Below are 16,606 nucleotides of genomic sequence, written 5' to 3'. Positions count from 1 at the left end.
GAGAGACCTTCTCCAGGTTTATGTTAGATGGAGGGCTCAAAATAAACAGTGCTTGCTGGGCTCCATTAACGGGCCTGAACTGGCCACGCCTATCATGCTTGGTCCCCAGTGCTCCCTTAAAAAGGCTACTCAGGAGAGTAGGACATTTTCCCATTGAGACATATTTTTCACAAGAAAATGGCTTTTCATCTCAAACAAAAAGTTGCAGGGAAAATTGTTCATTTCAAGTCAATTGCCTGGTTTTTCAAGGCAAACCTGGAAATGGAAAACCAAATATTTTTAATGAAAAGTGGACTTTTAACCTGAACAGTTTTCAAAAACTGAAAAAAAAAATTCAATTTTGGGTTTCAGTTTTTGTCAAATGTGGGAAATTTCAATGAAAATGAAAAAAAGCCTCCCTAAAATTTATTTTTTGCAAGTGTCCTGCAAAAATAATTAGTTTGTGTTTTGACCAACTCTATTGTCCAACTTTCAAATGCACAATGGAAGTGCTCACAGCTACCAAAGTACACTAAACCGCGCACACATGTACTGTATATTTGTATGAAATCACGCATCTTCACTGGAACTACAATATGTGTAAAGGTAGCAAAATCTGCTTTCTATGTCAGTGGAAGCTAGTGGGGGCTGAGTGCTTCTGAGAAATTGTTCACTTCATTGAGTTGCCTAAATGAGAGCAGAGCTCTTTTGAGAATCTGGCCCCACATAAACGTGGGTCAAGTTCATGGTGATATGAAGTTGCAGGTAAGCCATTACCTGAAGGATCCTCTGGAAACTTTCAACATCACAGTCCTCACCCAGAGCTGCCTGCACAGCACGTGTTATCACATAGCACATGCATGATCTGGGATTCTGATACATCTGAGCAGCTTTGACTTCAGTGACTAGTGAATTGCATACAGCCTTGGAGAGCAAATCTGGATCTGCAAATATGAAAACTCTGTGGAAATGAAGGGTTGAAAAAATAGATGCATAAAATAAATGAATATGGTTATCAAAGCAGAGTATGCAAAAAGGTAGGAGTCAATGAAGACTGGGAGGGCAGGTAAGGCATGCCATTGTACATCTAAAATGCAAGGTGATGGCTGCCACTTTAATGCTTCAGGGCTTATGCTGTCAACCAGCCAGTGTCAGGAAGAAATTCATCCTGTGGTGTAACACTGCACAATGAAGGGATTAAAACCTGCTGAAGAAGCCAGCATTGTTCCCCATCTGGAGCAAGGTACTAGATTAGATGGATCATCGGCTTTTTCTGGTATGGCTGGGTCTATTCCCATGTTGGGTCTAATCTTTCAGGCAGAGGTTCAGAGAAGAAAATTGTCTGCCACTGGGCCAGGTTCAACCCTGGTGTACATGGATACAACATGTGGGGAGGGATAGCTCAGTGATTTGAGCATTGACCTGCTAAACCCAGGGTTGTGAGTTCAATCCTTGAGGGGGCCATTTAGGGATCTGGGGCAAAAATTGGGGATTGGTCCTGCTTTGAGTAGGGGGTTGGACTAGTTGACCTCCTGAGGTCCCTTCCAACCCTGATATTCTATGATTCTAACTCAAGTGAAGCCAGTGGAGATGCACCCTCTTACCCAAGAGTTGAATTTGGCTCATAGTAATTATTCGCACTCTCAGACTGGAATGAATATTTTGGGTCAGCATCATTCTGCTCAATTAAACAGAGCTGCTGCAGATACTTCCTGTGCTTCTATACCTGTCTAGGGGAAGCTCCCTGCTCCTGGGGCGTGGAAAAACAGCTGGAATAGTCAGTAAAACACCGGCATCCTGACACCAAGCTTGTTTTAAGAAACCTGAGATGCCACTGACATCTATTGTATTCTGCTTTGTAATACCACTAGCAGGGCTTTGATTTTGCTCCAGTTCTGTGCTAGATTTTTGATAGTATTGCCCAGTGCCATTAAATGCTGTGTCCAGTATGCAGTAAAGGGACAAATTTTGTTGCAAGATTAAAATGCCAGGCAGTACGTACCTTTCCTGATAAGGATATGGGTCGGTCTTCAGACTTTGTTCAGAAATAATCATTCGTTGGTATAACACTCCTAACAAATAAAAATATGCATATGCAACAGATAGTAACAAGAGAGTGGCCTGATCCTGCTCTCACCCCGGCATGAGTTAGGAGTAACTTTGCTAAATCAGTGGAGCTACACGATGATAAAGCAGGTGTGAGAGGAGAATCAAGCATGCGTATATATAGCCCAGAATAAAGAAGGAAAAATCTAAAGGGAATTCTGCTAGAACACATGAAAACACCTTCTGTTTAGGGATAATCCCAGGTACACACTGCCTGTATTTCATGTCTTTTGCTGACTAGATTACAAATTAGGGGGTGGACTCTGAAGCAGATGCAGGAGAAAGGGCCTGATTCGCTGCTGACTTTTACCCTGTGTCATCATTTGTGTCAACACAAAGTCACAGCAAACTGCTGCCACATCGGAATCGTGGTGCTTTCCACTCCCATTGCTGCAGTGTCCATGATGACCCAAGGTACAAGGCAATGGAGAAACTGCCCCAAAGATCCTCGTCCCATTCAGCTGTTGCCAAGGGAGAGTGGTCATGTGGTTAAAGTAGTGCTCTGGGAGATCTGTGTTCTCTTCCCAACTCTTCAGCAGAGACTGTGCCGCAGCTAAAACGGGAATAATACATCTCTACGTGGTGGGAAGGCCTGTTTGGTGCTCTAATGTGACGGTGATGGAAGCCATAGGAAAAAACCCATAAATAAGAATTTTAACAAATAAGGCAGAGAAAACTGAAAATACAGGATTTCAACAGTATTGTTTCTAAACACACCTATTCTCCAGAAGACACTAACTGGCTCTTTAGTATTTAGCATCTGCTTTTCATAAAAAGAGATGATGAGAGAGCAAACGTTGGGAAGGCTGCAGGATTAGGTTTGATGGAGATTTCTCATGGCAGGATACAGATCTAAGGAGAATGGGTTTACTGTGTGGTTTTATAACAGTCTGTCACTAGTAACTGTTGTAGAGCACTGGACTGGCCCCGCTGGGCCCATTGTATTTCCACTGCAGACCAATTTCCATTGTTGATTTTTGGTTTTAGGGGATGGGACTCAGAAGTTCTGGGTTCCATTCCTGGCTCTGCTCCAGACTCCGTGTGCGTAACCTCAGGGAAACCACTTCATCTTGTCTATTGGAATTGTGAACTCTTTGGGGCAAGGACTCTCTTTTTGTTCTGGGCTTGTACAGCGCCTAGCGCAACAGGATCCTGGTTCATGACTGGAGCTCTCAGGCCCTACTGGTAATACAATAGTAAATAACTTAGCAAAATGCGGCTCTAATCTCAGTGAATGCCTCTGCGCACAACTGTAATCCCCATAATAGTGATAGCACAGGGGTGGTGAGTCTCCTTGAGATCTGGGCACAGAGGGTCTCTTCTAAGCACAATTCTCCTCCTTTCTGTGAAGAAGGAACTTTTGCTTCCTTCCCCACATCACTCAAAGTGAGGCTGAGGTCTCCAGGAGAAGAGAGCATGGTGTGACAGTCTCTTGTGCTGCAGCCATTCAGAGAACAGAATGGGAGCACTCGCTGCCTACAAGAGGACCTCTTAGACATTTAAAGACACAGTGAAAAGAAAATACCCATCACCCTTCTGGGGACGTAAATAATTACTAAAGCAAAGACATCACCATTTCATAGCTACACCCCACGCCACGGGAGAGATGCCATGAATTCCACAAACCTGGTGCCACTCTTTCTGTTTTTAACCGGAACGCGTAGTCCAAGCCAATGGTACAGTAAGGTTTCGGCAGGGTTAGTAGCTTTTTACAGAAGTCATACACTCTTTCATAGAGATCGTCTGAAATGCAGGGAGCCTGGAATGGGAAAGGAACAGTTAACAAGATCCCAGCTGAGATGGAGCAGCCTAAACGTAGGCTCCCTGTGGGGGAAGCTCTTCACCATATGTGAGAGCCATAAGAAACAAGCAGCTCAGGGATGCAAGGACTCAAGATTAAGGACAGGTTTCAGAGTAGCAGCCGTGTTAGTCTGTATTCACAAAAAGAAAAGGAGGACTTGTGGCACCTTAGAGACTAACAAATTTATTTGAGCATAAGCTTTCGTGAGCTACAGTACAGCTCACTTCATCGGATGCATTCAGTGGAACCACTGAATGCATCCGATGAAGTGAGCTGTAGCTCACGAAAGCTTATGCTCAAATAAATTTGTTAGTCTCTAAGGTGCCACAAGTCCTCCTTTTTGTTTTAAGATTAAGGACCAACTTCATCTTTGGTTTAAAGGATGCAACTCTAGCTGAAGTCGATAGGCCTGCATCTGACCCTAAGACTAGACAAAGTAATGGAAATTCTGCAGAGATCTAGAAATACCCTCTTGCAAGGCTGCAGGGGCCAGATGTCTAAAGGCATTTAGGTGCCTAAGCACATAAGAAAATCCCATTATGTACCTATTTGCATTTTTATACCTTTGCATCTAAATACCTTTAAAAATCTGGCTCGAGGTGACCGGTTTAAACCCTATTTATTTCACATCCCATGTCGTTCAAGCTGAGAATTCAAATGCACAAAATTAGGAAATTTAAGGTTCTTGCAGAAAAACTGATCCAGCCATATTACACAGGCAACATTTTTGAAAATATTCTATGTAGTTATACATGTATCTGAACACTATAAATAGGTACAACATGGCTGACTGAATGGTGGGTCTGATTTTAAGTTCACCTAGTAATAACACCTAGCTCTTATATAGTGCTTGTCATCTGCAGATCTCAAAGTGCGTTACAAAGGAGGTCAGCATGATTATTCCCATTTTACAGGTTGAGAAACTGAGGCACAGAGAAGGAAATGACTTGCCCAAAGTCACCTATTAGCAGAGCCAGGAACTGAACCTAGGTTTCTTGTACCCTCTACTAATACACTGTCCACATGGCTACACTACCTATTCTGCTATAAATTGGGTGCAAGTGATCTCAGGGCCAGGCCCCATAGCTTTGAATTTCCCTGAACTGTTAAATACCATCTGCAGATCTTACCTTTATTAGCGTGTACATTAATGTATGAAGCAGGGGGATGATGTAATGTCTATAATCTCCTTTTTCTGCCTGCAAAATCAAGCCAAACAGTTAACTTAAGCTCATGCTGCTTAATGACTTGCTGACTGGTGAAGCAATTGAGTGGTATTTGCATCAGAGGAAGGAAACCCAAATGAAATGCTGAGCACACCCTGCTCTTTTAAGGCACAAAGCATGAATTTCAGCAAGACAGAAATGCAGGGGCCTGCCAGCTTGGTCCAAGTTCTCAGTCCAAATAGATGCGTAGATAATGTCTGAGGAGACACACAACACAGTGTGTGTGTTACAGTCTTTCCTATATCGTTTAAGAGTCTTTCCTATATCGTTTAAGGGGGTTTCAAGTGCCAGGTCTGTAACTGCCCAGTGACAGAACTCTCTTTGTTTGCAACACAGTACAGTAACTCCTCACTTAACGTCATCCCGGTTAACGTTGTTACTTGCTGATCAATTAGAGAACGTGCTTGTTTAAAGTTGCGCAATGCTCCCTTATAATGTTGTTTGGTAGCTACCTGCTTTGTCCACTGCTTGCAGGAAGAGCAGCCCGTTGGAGCGAGCTGGTGGGGGCTTGGAACCAGGGTGGGCCGGCAGCCCCCCATCAGCTCCCCGCTCCCCTAAGTTCCCTGTGAGGCAGCCGCCCAGCAGGCTACCAATTGCTGGGCAGTTCAGCTGCCCCTCCCCCACTGCCATGTGCTGCTCCTGCCCTCTGCCTTGGAGCTGCTCCCGGGAGCCTCCTGCTTGCTGGGAGGGGGGGTTGGGGGGGCGGAAGAAGGGTGCTAATGTCAGGATGTCCCACTCCCCCCACACTCCTACCACACACACCCACACACACCCGCTCCTTTACCCGATCTCCATGGGGGGGAGGGGACACGGGAGGGCTCAGGACCAAGGGAGCTTGCTGGCAGCAGCTGCTGTCTCAACTTGCTGATCTACTTTAAAAGGCAATGTACTTAGAGTAGGGTCAGTGTACTTAAAGGGGCAATGCGCATCTCTCTCTCACACACAAACATGGTGTGTGTCTCTGTCTCTCTCTGCCATGCTGTCTCCCCTCCCTCCCTTCCTGCTGCCTTGTAGAGTGTGAGGCTATATTAACAATGTGTTAACACTTGTGGGCTCAGCCGAGCTGAGCGCTAGTTCACCATTCAGCAGTGAGGCATTCCCTGGGAAATATCCCACCCTCTTCCACCCTCTGACTCCATCACCTCAACCAAGCTTCACAATCATCATTGCTTTGTACAGTATTAAACTGTTTGTTTAAAACTTATACTGTAGTCTTCCCCTCCCCCCATTTACATTAATTCTTATGGGGAAATTGGATTTGCTTAACATCGTTTCGCTTAAAGTAGCATTTTTCAGGAACATAACTACAACGTTAAGCTACTGGAGTAGCAGTAGCTTCTATGCAGCAATGCTGAACAGCCAATGCCAGGGCTGCCAACCGTCAGGGGTTCAAAAGAGAAAATTCCCCAGAAAAAAAACAGGAGATTTATTTCCCCTAGAAAGGCTCACAGACCCTAGTGCCCAATGCAAGTATAACACCCTGGCCTAGTGTGAGTGCTAATGTCTCTGGCTAGTAGCCTGCCACAGCAACCATCCAGTCTGCTACTATGGGCTAGCTACAGGCATTCTGCCTTTGGTCAGACAGCAGGGGCTTGTGCTTTTCCACACTGGAGAGCCAGGTTTGATCCTTGTGGCAAACTCCGGTAGCTGTGCTTTGCAGCACTAGTGCAAATGGCTTAACAACCTGGAAGGAGCAGTGACTCTGTGTGTCAGTGAAGAAGCACAAAATCAGCTGCAGCCACATCACCAGTCAGGTGTACAACAAATCCAGCTGACCCCTCTCGCTTTACACTTCCCCAGCTCTCAGACATTTCTACACCTTTTCATTCTCTGCTTTCCCCTGCCTGCTATTTTCCCTGCCAGCCATCCTTTGGGAGATCAACTCAGCAATGGTGGTGGAGGGGAACAGGAAGCACACCTAGCCTCTGCTAACGGAGAGGGCTCACTGTATCTGCTCTGATCACTGAGATAAGGTGCCTGCTGCATTCACTCTGGCAAGCAGCATGCGGTGGTTTGTGTTTCAGACCGAGACCTTTATTTTATAAGCAGAGAGCCAGAACCCAACCCTTGCTAAAGAGATGGCATCAAGTGTCAGTCAGCCAGCTTAAGCGGCTGCAGCAGTGGCAAATCAGATGCCAGTGCCACCGCAACGTGACCATGGCACGGAAATCTGAGATCATTATACACAGAGATAAACACTTGGAGCCAGACTGCGGGTGTTTGTGTGGGTGGGTGTAGGCGGACAAGCAGATGCAAAGAATTTCTGCCCCCTCCTTCCCCTGCCTAAGGCCTTGTGGCTGTCAGAAGGGCAACAAAGAGAAGGGATCTGTGGCCTCATTCCATCACTGCACCAGCCTGCAGAGCAGACAGAACACCATGGGGAGCAGCCTGCACTGCCACCCAGCTCAGGGAGAATAGCCCTAGAGCACTGCCCCCCAGCCATGCTCCTAGCACCCTGGGGCCCCCAAGCCAGGGCCTGGGAGCAGCTCTGTACTGGCTGGGGAGAGCTCCGTCAGGGAGAGTAACCTAGGGGGCATTTCCACCCATTTAAGGACCCTTGACACTGGTCACACACATTTATTACCAGTTTAGCTATTTCAATTAGTGGGGTGACTTTTTAGCAATACACATTTTCTGGTACAGTCCCTAGTGCGGATGCAGTTATACTAGTATAAAGGTACCTTATACTGATATAGCTTATTGCTCTTCCCTACAGAAATAAGCTAGATCAGTATAAGGCACCTTTATAGCAGTTTAGCTGCACCCGCACTGGGGCAAGTCGTACTGCTTTAACTGCCCTGGTCTAGTTAGAGCAGTACACCTTTTGTGTGTAGACTAGGCCTCAGTGTTACTGAGAATCTGGCCCATAGGCTTCAGCACTACACAGACTGGGCAGGCCAGGCCCTGGAGCTGGAGGTGGGTTATCTGAGTAACATAAGGAGAGAGGAAAATGGCTGCGTAGTAGTGCAGCATTCCAGGACCAAGCAGTCCTGGGAAGGGCAGGCAGGGCAGACGGGGTTCGCTCTAGGGGTACAGGAGGGTATAGAGCAGCTAAATTATAAACGGGGGACGCAGTGTCAGTTGTTATAGGTATGCTGGGCTTTGTGCCAGAAGATGAACATAAGAATGGCCATACTGGGTCAGACCAAGGTCCATCTAGCCCAGTGTCTTCCGACAGTGGCCAGTGCCAGGTGCCCAAGGAAATGAACAGAACACGTAAACATCAAGTGACCCTGTCGCTCATTCCCAGCTTCTGGCAAACAGAGGCTAGGGACACCATTCCTGCCCACCCTGGCTAATAGCCATTGATGGACCTATCCTCCATGAATTTATCTAGTTCTTTTTTGAACGCCCAAAAAACAGGAGGTGAGAAAAACAGGAGGTGAGATATTGGGGTTTCTCAGCCTCAACAGGACAGGGAACTGGCCTACAGTTTGTGATCTGATCAGCGGCCTGCTTGTGGGGAGAGGTGGTGATGTGTAGGTCAGATGGGTGGAGAAGAAGGTCTATGATCTAGGCATAGGTGGGCCCTGACACAGAGTAGTCATACAGCTTCTTGTAGCACCTTAATTCTAAGCTACCAGACATTCAGACATTTGTCCTTAACCACAGCACTGTATTTCCTAATTCAGGTGACACCAAACAAATCAGGTCCTTGTGATAAACCCACTGAGCAGCTGGAGGCCAGGATGGAGCAGTGTGGTGAATCTGCTAAGGGTGACTCTCCTGCTGCTCTCCTCCTCCAGGCATGGAGGGAGATAGGTCATGGGGGCTGGGGAGGAGGTTCCATGGCAATTGAGAGGGCAGCTGGGGTCCCTGGGAGGAGTGTGATGGAAGGCAGTTGGTGGATTGCTATCTGGACCCACCCACCCACTGAAGTACTTACACAGCTTCCCCAAATTGTGGTGTTCACAGCATGCCACCAAATTACAGGAATGAGGCTGGTGACCACACTCTCTCCCTGGCGACAGAGGAAATATTGCAGAGCAGAAACACAGATCAGCCCCCACAATAATTCCAGCCTCCAATGCCCCCTGGTTCGGCCATCACAGGCACTGAGCTGTGCAGTTAACATCTCTGTGCTCAGAGTCAGAGCTCCAGAGATGGCTGAGATCTTCCTTCCCAGCAACATCCATAACAGCAGGAAGAGGCCACTGAGGGCACTGGCCTAGCGACCCAGTCAGAGATGCCATGCTAAGGAAGGCCATATAAAGCCATGAGATGGGTATGCTAGACCTGGACTGATTTGGTACCAGGCACCAATGGCAGACATTGCTCTCTCTTCTTACCCTTTCCAGCTCTTTCACCAGGATTTTAACCAAGATGGCGTTGTTGAGGGGATTCCGATCAATTTTCTTATGCAAGGTCCAGCGCAGCATCCCTGTAAGACCAGGAACAAGGGAAAGGTCATCCAGCAGAAAACAGTGCTAAGGAGGGAGTGCACCAGGATATCTAGGGGTGGGAACTAAGCCATGAGACCTGAGTTCTATGTCTGGCTCCACCACTGACTTAGGGCACGTGCATTCTTGGTCCTGCCACAGCGAAGAGGGCTGGACTCAATTCCTTCTCAAGGGCCCCTTCCAGCCCTATGTTTATATGATTCTGTGATTTTTGCTGGTATAAACTGCATCTCCTCTAGGGGTTATAGTTACAAGCTGTAAGCTGACAAAAACCCTTTTAAGTGTAGACAGGGCCTCCAGGGGGAAGTTTACTGGCATACATATACTGGTACAATTATACCGCAATAGCTATACTGGTAGAACCCATCATGTGGACACTTATTCTGGAATAAGTGTGTCCGCATGGGGGCGCTATACTGCTGTAATTACAGTGGTGAGTTTCCCCAGGCAGACAACAAACCTTTAGTTACAGCAGTGCAGTTTCTGTGCATGGATAAGTCTTACCTCCCGGAGCACTCTGACGGGCAGTTATAGCCCCAGGGCTTCAACGGAAGCCTCCCACACTTAACACTGCACACATTTTTCAATGGCGAGAGATGCTATCTCTGAGCCATCGCCTTAGCCTTGGCAGCGCTGTCAGTACTCGTGCACATGAGAGAGCTGGTAGCAGTGCAGAGTCTCATGCCAAGGACAGTATCATCAACCCCAAGCAATCAAAAATCATCAGAAAGTCCGTTTGTTTTTTTTTAATCGCATAATTTTTCAGCCAGGTATAAATAGTGGATTCTTTTTATTTGCTTGCTGGGTTTTGAGCCTTTAGCTCGTAGTGGGGTTACATTTTCACCCTTGTCTCTGCCACTGTAATGGCTGGAAGCAGACTGTTTTAAAACAATTGTAGCAGAGAGTCTCAAGGCCATTTCCTGATCCCAGGAGCTGGGGCTCTAAGGAAAACAACAGATATCGTGAGACTGGAAGCAGAATCATGGGAGTTGGCAACACCTAGAGTGTAAGCGCCTGGGGCAGGGACAGTCATTTTTATTTCCCATGGTTTGTGCAGCACCTAGCATAATGGGGCCCTGGGCCATGACTGGGGCTCACAGGTGCTACAGATACACAAAATAACAACAACAACACTGCAGTGATGAAGAGATGACTATGCACAAACACTTCGCCTTGGTTACAGCTGGTCTGGTCTTGGTTTTTAAATGAAGGCTGAGGCGCCCCAGTGAGAGAAACCAAGAAAGAGCAGGCTGCCTCCATGCATTAATTCTAATCTCCGAGTGACCGGGGCCAAGGCACAAAGTGTGTGTGTATGTGGGGGGGGTTTGACGAGTCCCCCTCTCACTACTACCCCTCTGGAGCTATGTGTGCCTTGCTTTGTAAAAATTGTAATTAAATCCCTGAAACGGGATTGGATAAATCCATGAATATAAGAATGGCCACACTGGGTCAGATCAAAGGTCCATCTAGCCCAGTATCATGTCTTCCGACAGTGGCCAATGCCAGGTGCTTCAGAGGAAATGAACAGAACAGGTAATCATCAAGTGATCCAGCCCCTGTCACCCATTCTGAGCTTCTTGTAAACAGAGGCTAGGGGCACTATCCCTGCCCACCCTGACTAATAGCCATTGATGGACCTATCCTCCATGAATTTATCTTCAAGGGTTCTGGAACAATTTGTATAGTGTGGGTGCTGAGAGCCATTGAACCAAACTGTAAACCATGTATATAATGGAAACCACTTCAAGCCAGGGGTTGTGGCAGCACCCCCCACACCCTTAGTTCCAGCACCTATGTTTATCTAGTTCTTTTTTGAACCCTGTTATAGTCTTGGCCTTCATGAAACATGCTCCATGTGGCTGGCCAAACGAAACTGCTTCCTCACGGCTCCAAGGCAGAAGCCACTGCACAGCAAAGATGTGGGTTTGGTCAGCAACAATGGGATGGCTCAACAGCAGCCTGCCTGCCAGGCTCTCCCCATGACGTTACAGAACACAGCACTCCCTGGCAGTCCTGGTCTGTAACTGGCAGCAGCATCCAAGAAGACAAAAGGTCACAGCACATGAGGGCTCCGTCTTGATCCCAGCAGAATGCCACCTGGACCCAGCTGCAACACTGCATGCTGGGACCTACGGTTTCCATTACAGAGATGAGGGCAATGGGAATATGCTCCGTGGTAAGAAAATGAGGCTGCTGGAATATTATCAATAAGGCACCGGATAGGGCAGTGGTTGGGCCCCTCTGGCTCAGACTGCCGGCTCGAGATGTGACGGCGTCCTTTATGCACCTTCCCAAGCAGCAGCTGGGAATGCCTGCCCCATGCGTCATCTAGTGGCAGAATTCCACGTACCCGTTTTGATTGACAAACACTAACAGACAGACTCCTGGGGACACACTGTGAAAGCTGCAAGCGGAGATTGTTATGGTCTTCATTTTCCAAGCAGCTGACAACAATTAGTCATGGAGCCAGATTCTACGCTCAGTTACGTTAACACCAATCTGGAGTAATTGTGCTGACTTCTGGTACGACCAGAGTAACAGATTAGACTTTGGCCCGTGGCCTAGTGGTTACGGCAGGGCACTGTGAATCAGGACTCCTGGGTTCTATACTTGATTCTGTCTCTTACAGCAAACAAGGTGCTCTGGCTCTAAGCTTCATTTTACCCTGGTATAAAACAGAGATGACAACACAGGCCCGCGTCCCAGAGGAGATGGGGTGTGTAATGATTTCACGGTAAAAAGCCCTTTGAGATCTTTGGAAGGAAGGGGCTACAGAAGGGCAGAGGAGTATTATTATTATCATCATCACATCTCTATACAGATTCACTGTCTATTGAGCATTCAGATTACTGCGGTTGCCGTCACAGACTTTGAAATGCTCGCTGCTGATAACGTACAATAGTAACAAGGATAAAATCCACATATTTCAGTTTTGCAGAGATTGAGGATTCATTCAGGATCAGATCTAATTTTAATTAACGGTAACATATTCTGTGCATCCCCAGCAAGATCTATTTTAATTTTAATTCAGGCTGCTAAGGCTCTGGAACCAGTTATTTGACTGACAGTGCAAGGTTTCAACTCTCCATAACTGGGGCATGTAAATAGCCCCATTCAGCTGAGGAGCTCAAAACATTTTACAAAAAAGGGTTTTGTTCCCATGTTACAGACGGGGAAAAAGAGGCACAGAGAAGTTCCGCGAGTTGCCCAAAGCCATGCAGTGACTCAGCGACGTATCTGGGAATGAAACCTATGACCTCCGTCTCTCAATGTTCTGGTCTAATCATCCAGCCCTGCAGATTAATGAAGGTTATTGGAGACCTTGTGCTGAAGGAGGATGGAGGAGGCTGGCTAGAGCTGCTTTGGAAGCATCATACAGAGTAGCTATAGTAAGAAGATTTCACAGTAGGAGAAATGGGTGCCCAGAACCAAAAGTTGGTTGAAAATTTTAGTCCCTCTGGGACCAGCCTTGCAAGCCAAGTGCACACATCAAGGAGATGAGAACAATGTAGAGCATCTGCCAGTGATTCAGTCTGAGTGCGGTGGGAGAATACTCCACCAACAATGTCCTGGGGCCTTCTGATCCCAACAAAATCAGAACAAACAGCCAGGGCAGTCTCTGACACTGACCTTGTCTAAGGCACAGAGAACAGGAGAGAGACAGTGCCAGGCAGCTGAGAGAGCTTACCTCGCTCACCCTGGAAGGCATGATGGTGTCCGTCAAGTTCTCGAAGGAGGGCACGCACGCTGCGCAGAATGTCCGACTCCACCTCTGGCGCAAAGGGAGGAAAAGGATATGAGCAACCAGCACAACTCTGCCATACGTGGGTAAATACTGGCATGTGGCTCGCTGCATAGGCATAAGGCGCCTACTTTGTATCACCTTCATTTAGGGTAGGTAGAAAGTGCCACAATTTTACAAAGGTTACGGAACTGGGGAACCCCAGAGATGGTCTCAATAGACTAAGGCCAAAATGTTCAGACATGGTTACTACAGCTAAACTGCTAAATCCACACTATGAATTCCCTGAGCCACACAGCAGGATAAGAAGCAAAGGGTCTATACAGAGTTTTTGCAACAGAAATTCTTCAAAGAATTTTTGAGGGTCTGCAGGGAAAAAAATGATTTGGTGACAGACCATCTGTAAACAAAGAACAGAAACATCTTCACATTCGGGTGTAGCTTCTATGGAGCAATGCTGATTGGCACCAGCTGAGGAGCCGGCCAGCAATAGGAAGTATGGTCATCATGACAACTGCTCAGAATTTGGGGGTGGGGTGGAACGAAGCAAAACAATCTTGTTCAGACTGAGTTCAGGTTGTAATACATTGTAGGGAACCTTGTCAAAACGGTGTCGTTAACACATTTGATATTTGAGAGTCAGGAAATTTAGAGTTAAGGTTATTTCAGAAATCTTAACTCTGTTCTCCTCACCCTACCTTTATGCCTATGTCCTTCAGGCACTGTGTAGCCACTACACTTCAAATAAAAGACATATCCTCCTCACGTAGATTGGACGCTTTCTGCAGGTAGGACTATCTTTCTCTTCTGAGTTTGCACAGCCCCTAAAACAACAGGACTCTGCTCCATGACGGGCTAGCACTGCTAGGCAATAATACAAATAATAATAACCACTGTACTGCCCCACTCTACTGAGTGAAGTACACACTCTCTCGCCCACAATATAGGAGCCAGTGGCATTCAGCATATTGCCTGTTTCCTTCCATTTATGAGCCAACCTGCAGACCCGCCTTCCGACTGAGGTCAAGAAACCTGCCACATATTACCCTCTATGTACAAATAGCTCCCTCCCACATTCACAATTCCACAAAGCCTGTCTCAGCCCCTCAGTCACCCTTCCATATAAATCACAAACTGCCTTCCGCTCTAAAAACGAGAAACATCTTAGTCGCCTTCCTGACACAGTTCTGAGACCACAACACTCATCGATAGCTATACGTTGTGCTCAGCTTGGCACCATCCACCCTTCACATACTGGTCTCAGACCTTCAGAGCACCCCATTTTCCTAGGCAGGTTATAAACACAGAGGAGCCATAGGGAAGCAATGAATTCCCCTTGGACATCTCTCTGACACATAGGGAACTAAGAGCCATGATAGAGGGGGCTCTGTAGGGAGCAACCCACAAAACAGCTAAGTACAGGAGAAATACTAGGCAGGAAATCTAGTAATCAAGTTAATAATCAAGGAACTTCCAGGAGGACAGTAAGTTTGGACCAGCTGTTCTGTGTAAATGTGTAAAAGTAATAGGGTGGGCCAGGTGTCTGATTCAAAGCTCATTGGAGTTAATGGAAAGACTCCCATTCATTTCAGTGAACTTTGGATCAGGCCCTATAGCATCATAAATTCAATCAAAACCCAAGGTCTCTGCTGTTCTAAAATCAGTACGTCAGTCTGACAACCACAGACCAGCTTCCAGGGACTTAGTGAATGTCATTAATATCTAGATCCAATTGGCTGAGAGCTGGGAGAAGGCAGGCATAGAGAAAGAAGAGAAATAATCTTCAGATGAAACAATTAAAGCTCATTTATTCCATAGCTGTAAAAATCCTGCTCCAGGACCCCAGAGGCATCTTGCCTTTCTCTTCATTAAAATAATCCATTAATTAATTAAAAAGAGATAATGCATTAAGATAATGAAAGATAATTCAGATTTGCATTGTTTAATTCTTTGCAAAGGGCCTTTGTACTTTCTCTCTCTACAGGAAGATGCAGAATGGAGTTTGCAAAACATTCCTTGACTCAGAATACAACAGTTTCATTCTCTTAACCTGGGCCATAACATGCATCCAGTTCCACTGATATGGACTGAACTGCAGCCTGGAGGTCTGTATTTTACATTATGGGACTGAAAGCAAGTAGCATTCTCACCTTCTTCCCAACAGAATTATACACACAACCTGGCCAAAATTTACCATCCTCTTGGGATTTCCTTTATTATTAATTTAATTACCAAATTTCCTGCCAAATGTGCAGAGTGGATTTTGGGAGGCTGAGCACAGTGTGTAAGTGTAGGTGTCACGGTCTCAGAACCATGTTAGGAAGACGACTAAGATGACGGTGACAGTGGTGTTTCTAATTTTTAGAGCAGAAGGCGCTTTGTGGTTTATGTGGAATGAATGGTGACTGAGTGTCCGGGACAGGCTTTGTGAAAGAAGGGTCGGCGTGGTGGAATTGTGAATGGGGAGGGAACTATTTGTGGACTGTATGTGCGGGAAAATGCTATGGTTTCCTGACCTCAGTTGGAAAGTGTGATGGCTCGTAAATGGAAGCAATGAGGCAAAATGCTAAATGTAGCTGGCTCCTATGTGGTGGGGAAGAGAATCTGTACTTCATTCAGCAGAGTGTGGTGCTGTACATTGAGGACTGCATCATAGGCCTTGTCAACTCACACACTGTCATCAGTTTAAGATATGTTTACACTACAGCACTGCAGCTATGCCACTGTATGCTGTATGGTAGACACTTGCTATAGTGATAGAAAGAGTTTTTCCATCGATGCAGTAAATCCACCTCCTTGAGAGGTGGTAGCTAGGTCGAAGAAAGAAATCTTCAGTTGACCTAGTGGTGTCTGCATCAGGGCGTAGGTCGGCTTAACTACATCTCTCAAGGGGGAGAATTTTTCACCCTCCTGAGTGGCATAACTAGGTTAACTAAAATTTAGGTAAAAGGAAAAGGAGTACTTGTAGCACCTTAGAGACTAACAAATTTATTTGAGCATAAGCTTTCGTGAGCTACAGCTCACTTCATCAGATGTAGCTCATGAAAGCTTATGCTAAAACAAATTTGTTAGTCTCTAAGGTGCCACAAGTCCTCCTTTTCTTTTTGCGAATACAGACTAACACGGCTGCTACTCTGAATCCTAAAATTTAGGTGTATACCTCAGTTAGCCCTGGGCAGATTCTAATTTCAGTTTAAGAGTGGCTTATTCAGAGAGAACCAGTGCCAATTTTTGCAAGTATTTCCATATAATCTGGAGAAATTTGAGATCCTCTTACTAGAGAGTGCATATAGATTGCTGTCCCTGTCAGTATCCGCCAATGCTCAAGGTAAGGAGGAGAAGCTGTTTCTAC

General features: G+C 46.3%; 1 protein-coding gene across 3 annotated transcripts in view; it reads right to left on the bottom strand.

The window, feature by feature from the left end:
• The window catches only part of PIK3R6 (phosphoinositide-3-kinase regulatory subunit 6), a 61,361-nt gene that overhangs the window by 19,723 nt on the left and 25,032 nt on the right, over window positions 1–16,606 (bottom strand). For 2 of the 3 annotated variants that reach the window (XM_037914253.2, XM_037914252.2), the window contains exons 3-8: window positions 13,201–13,284; window positions 9,402–9,493; window positions 5,017–5,085; window positions 3,712–3,844; window positions 1,982–2,051; window positions 757–940 (exon numbers count right to left, since the gene is read on the bottom strand). In XM_037914253.2, the coding sequence (XP_037770181.1) occupies window positions 757–940; window positions 1,982–2,051; window positions 3,712–3,844; window positions 5,017–5,085; window positions 9,402–9,493; window positions 13,201–13,284 (632 nt within the window). The remainder of the gene's footprint in view (window positions 1–756; window positions 941–1,981; window positions 2,052–3,711; window positions 3,845–5,016; window positions 5,086–9,401; window positions 9,494–13,200; window positions 13,285–16,606) is intronic. The other variant, XM_043527744.1, reaches the window with a different exon arrangement.

Source organism: Chelonia mydas, chromosome 14, assembly GCF_015237465.2.
Source record: "Chelonia mydas isolate rCheMyd1 chromosome 14, rCheMyd1.pri.v2, whole genome shotgun sequence".
In the NCBI taxonomy this organism is placed as follows: domain Eukaryota; kingdom Metazoa; phylum Chordata; order Testudines; family Cheloniidae; genus Chelonia; species Chelonia mydas.
The sequence above is the reverse complement of the archived record's forward strand: the minus strand, read 5'-3'. Positions and strand labels throughout refer to the sequence as shown.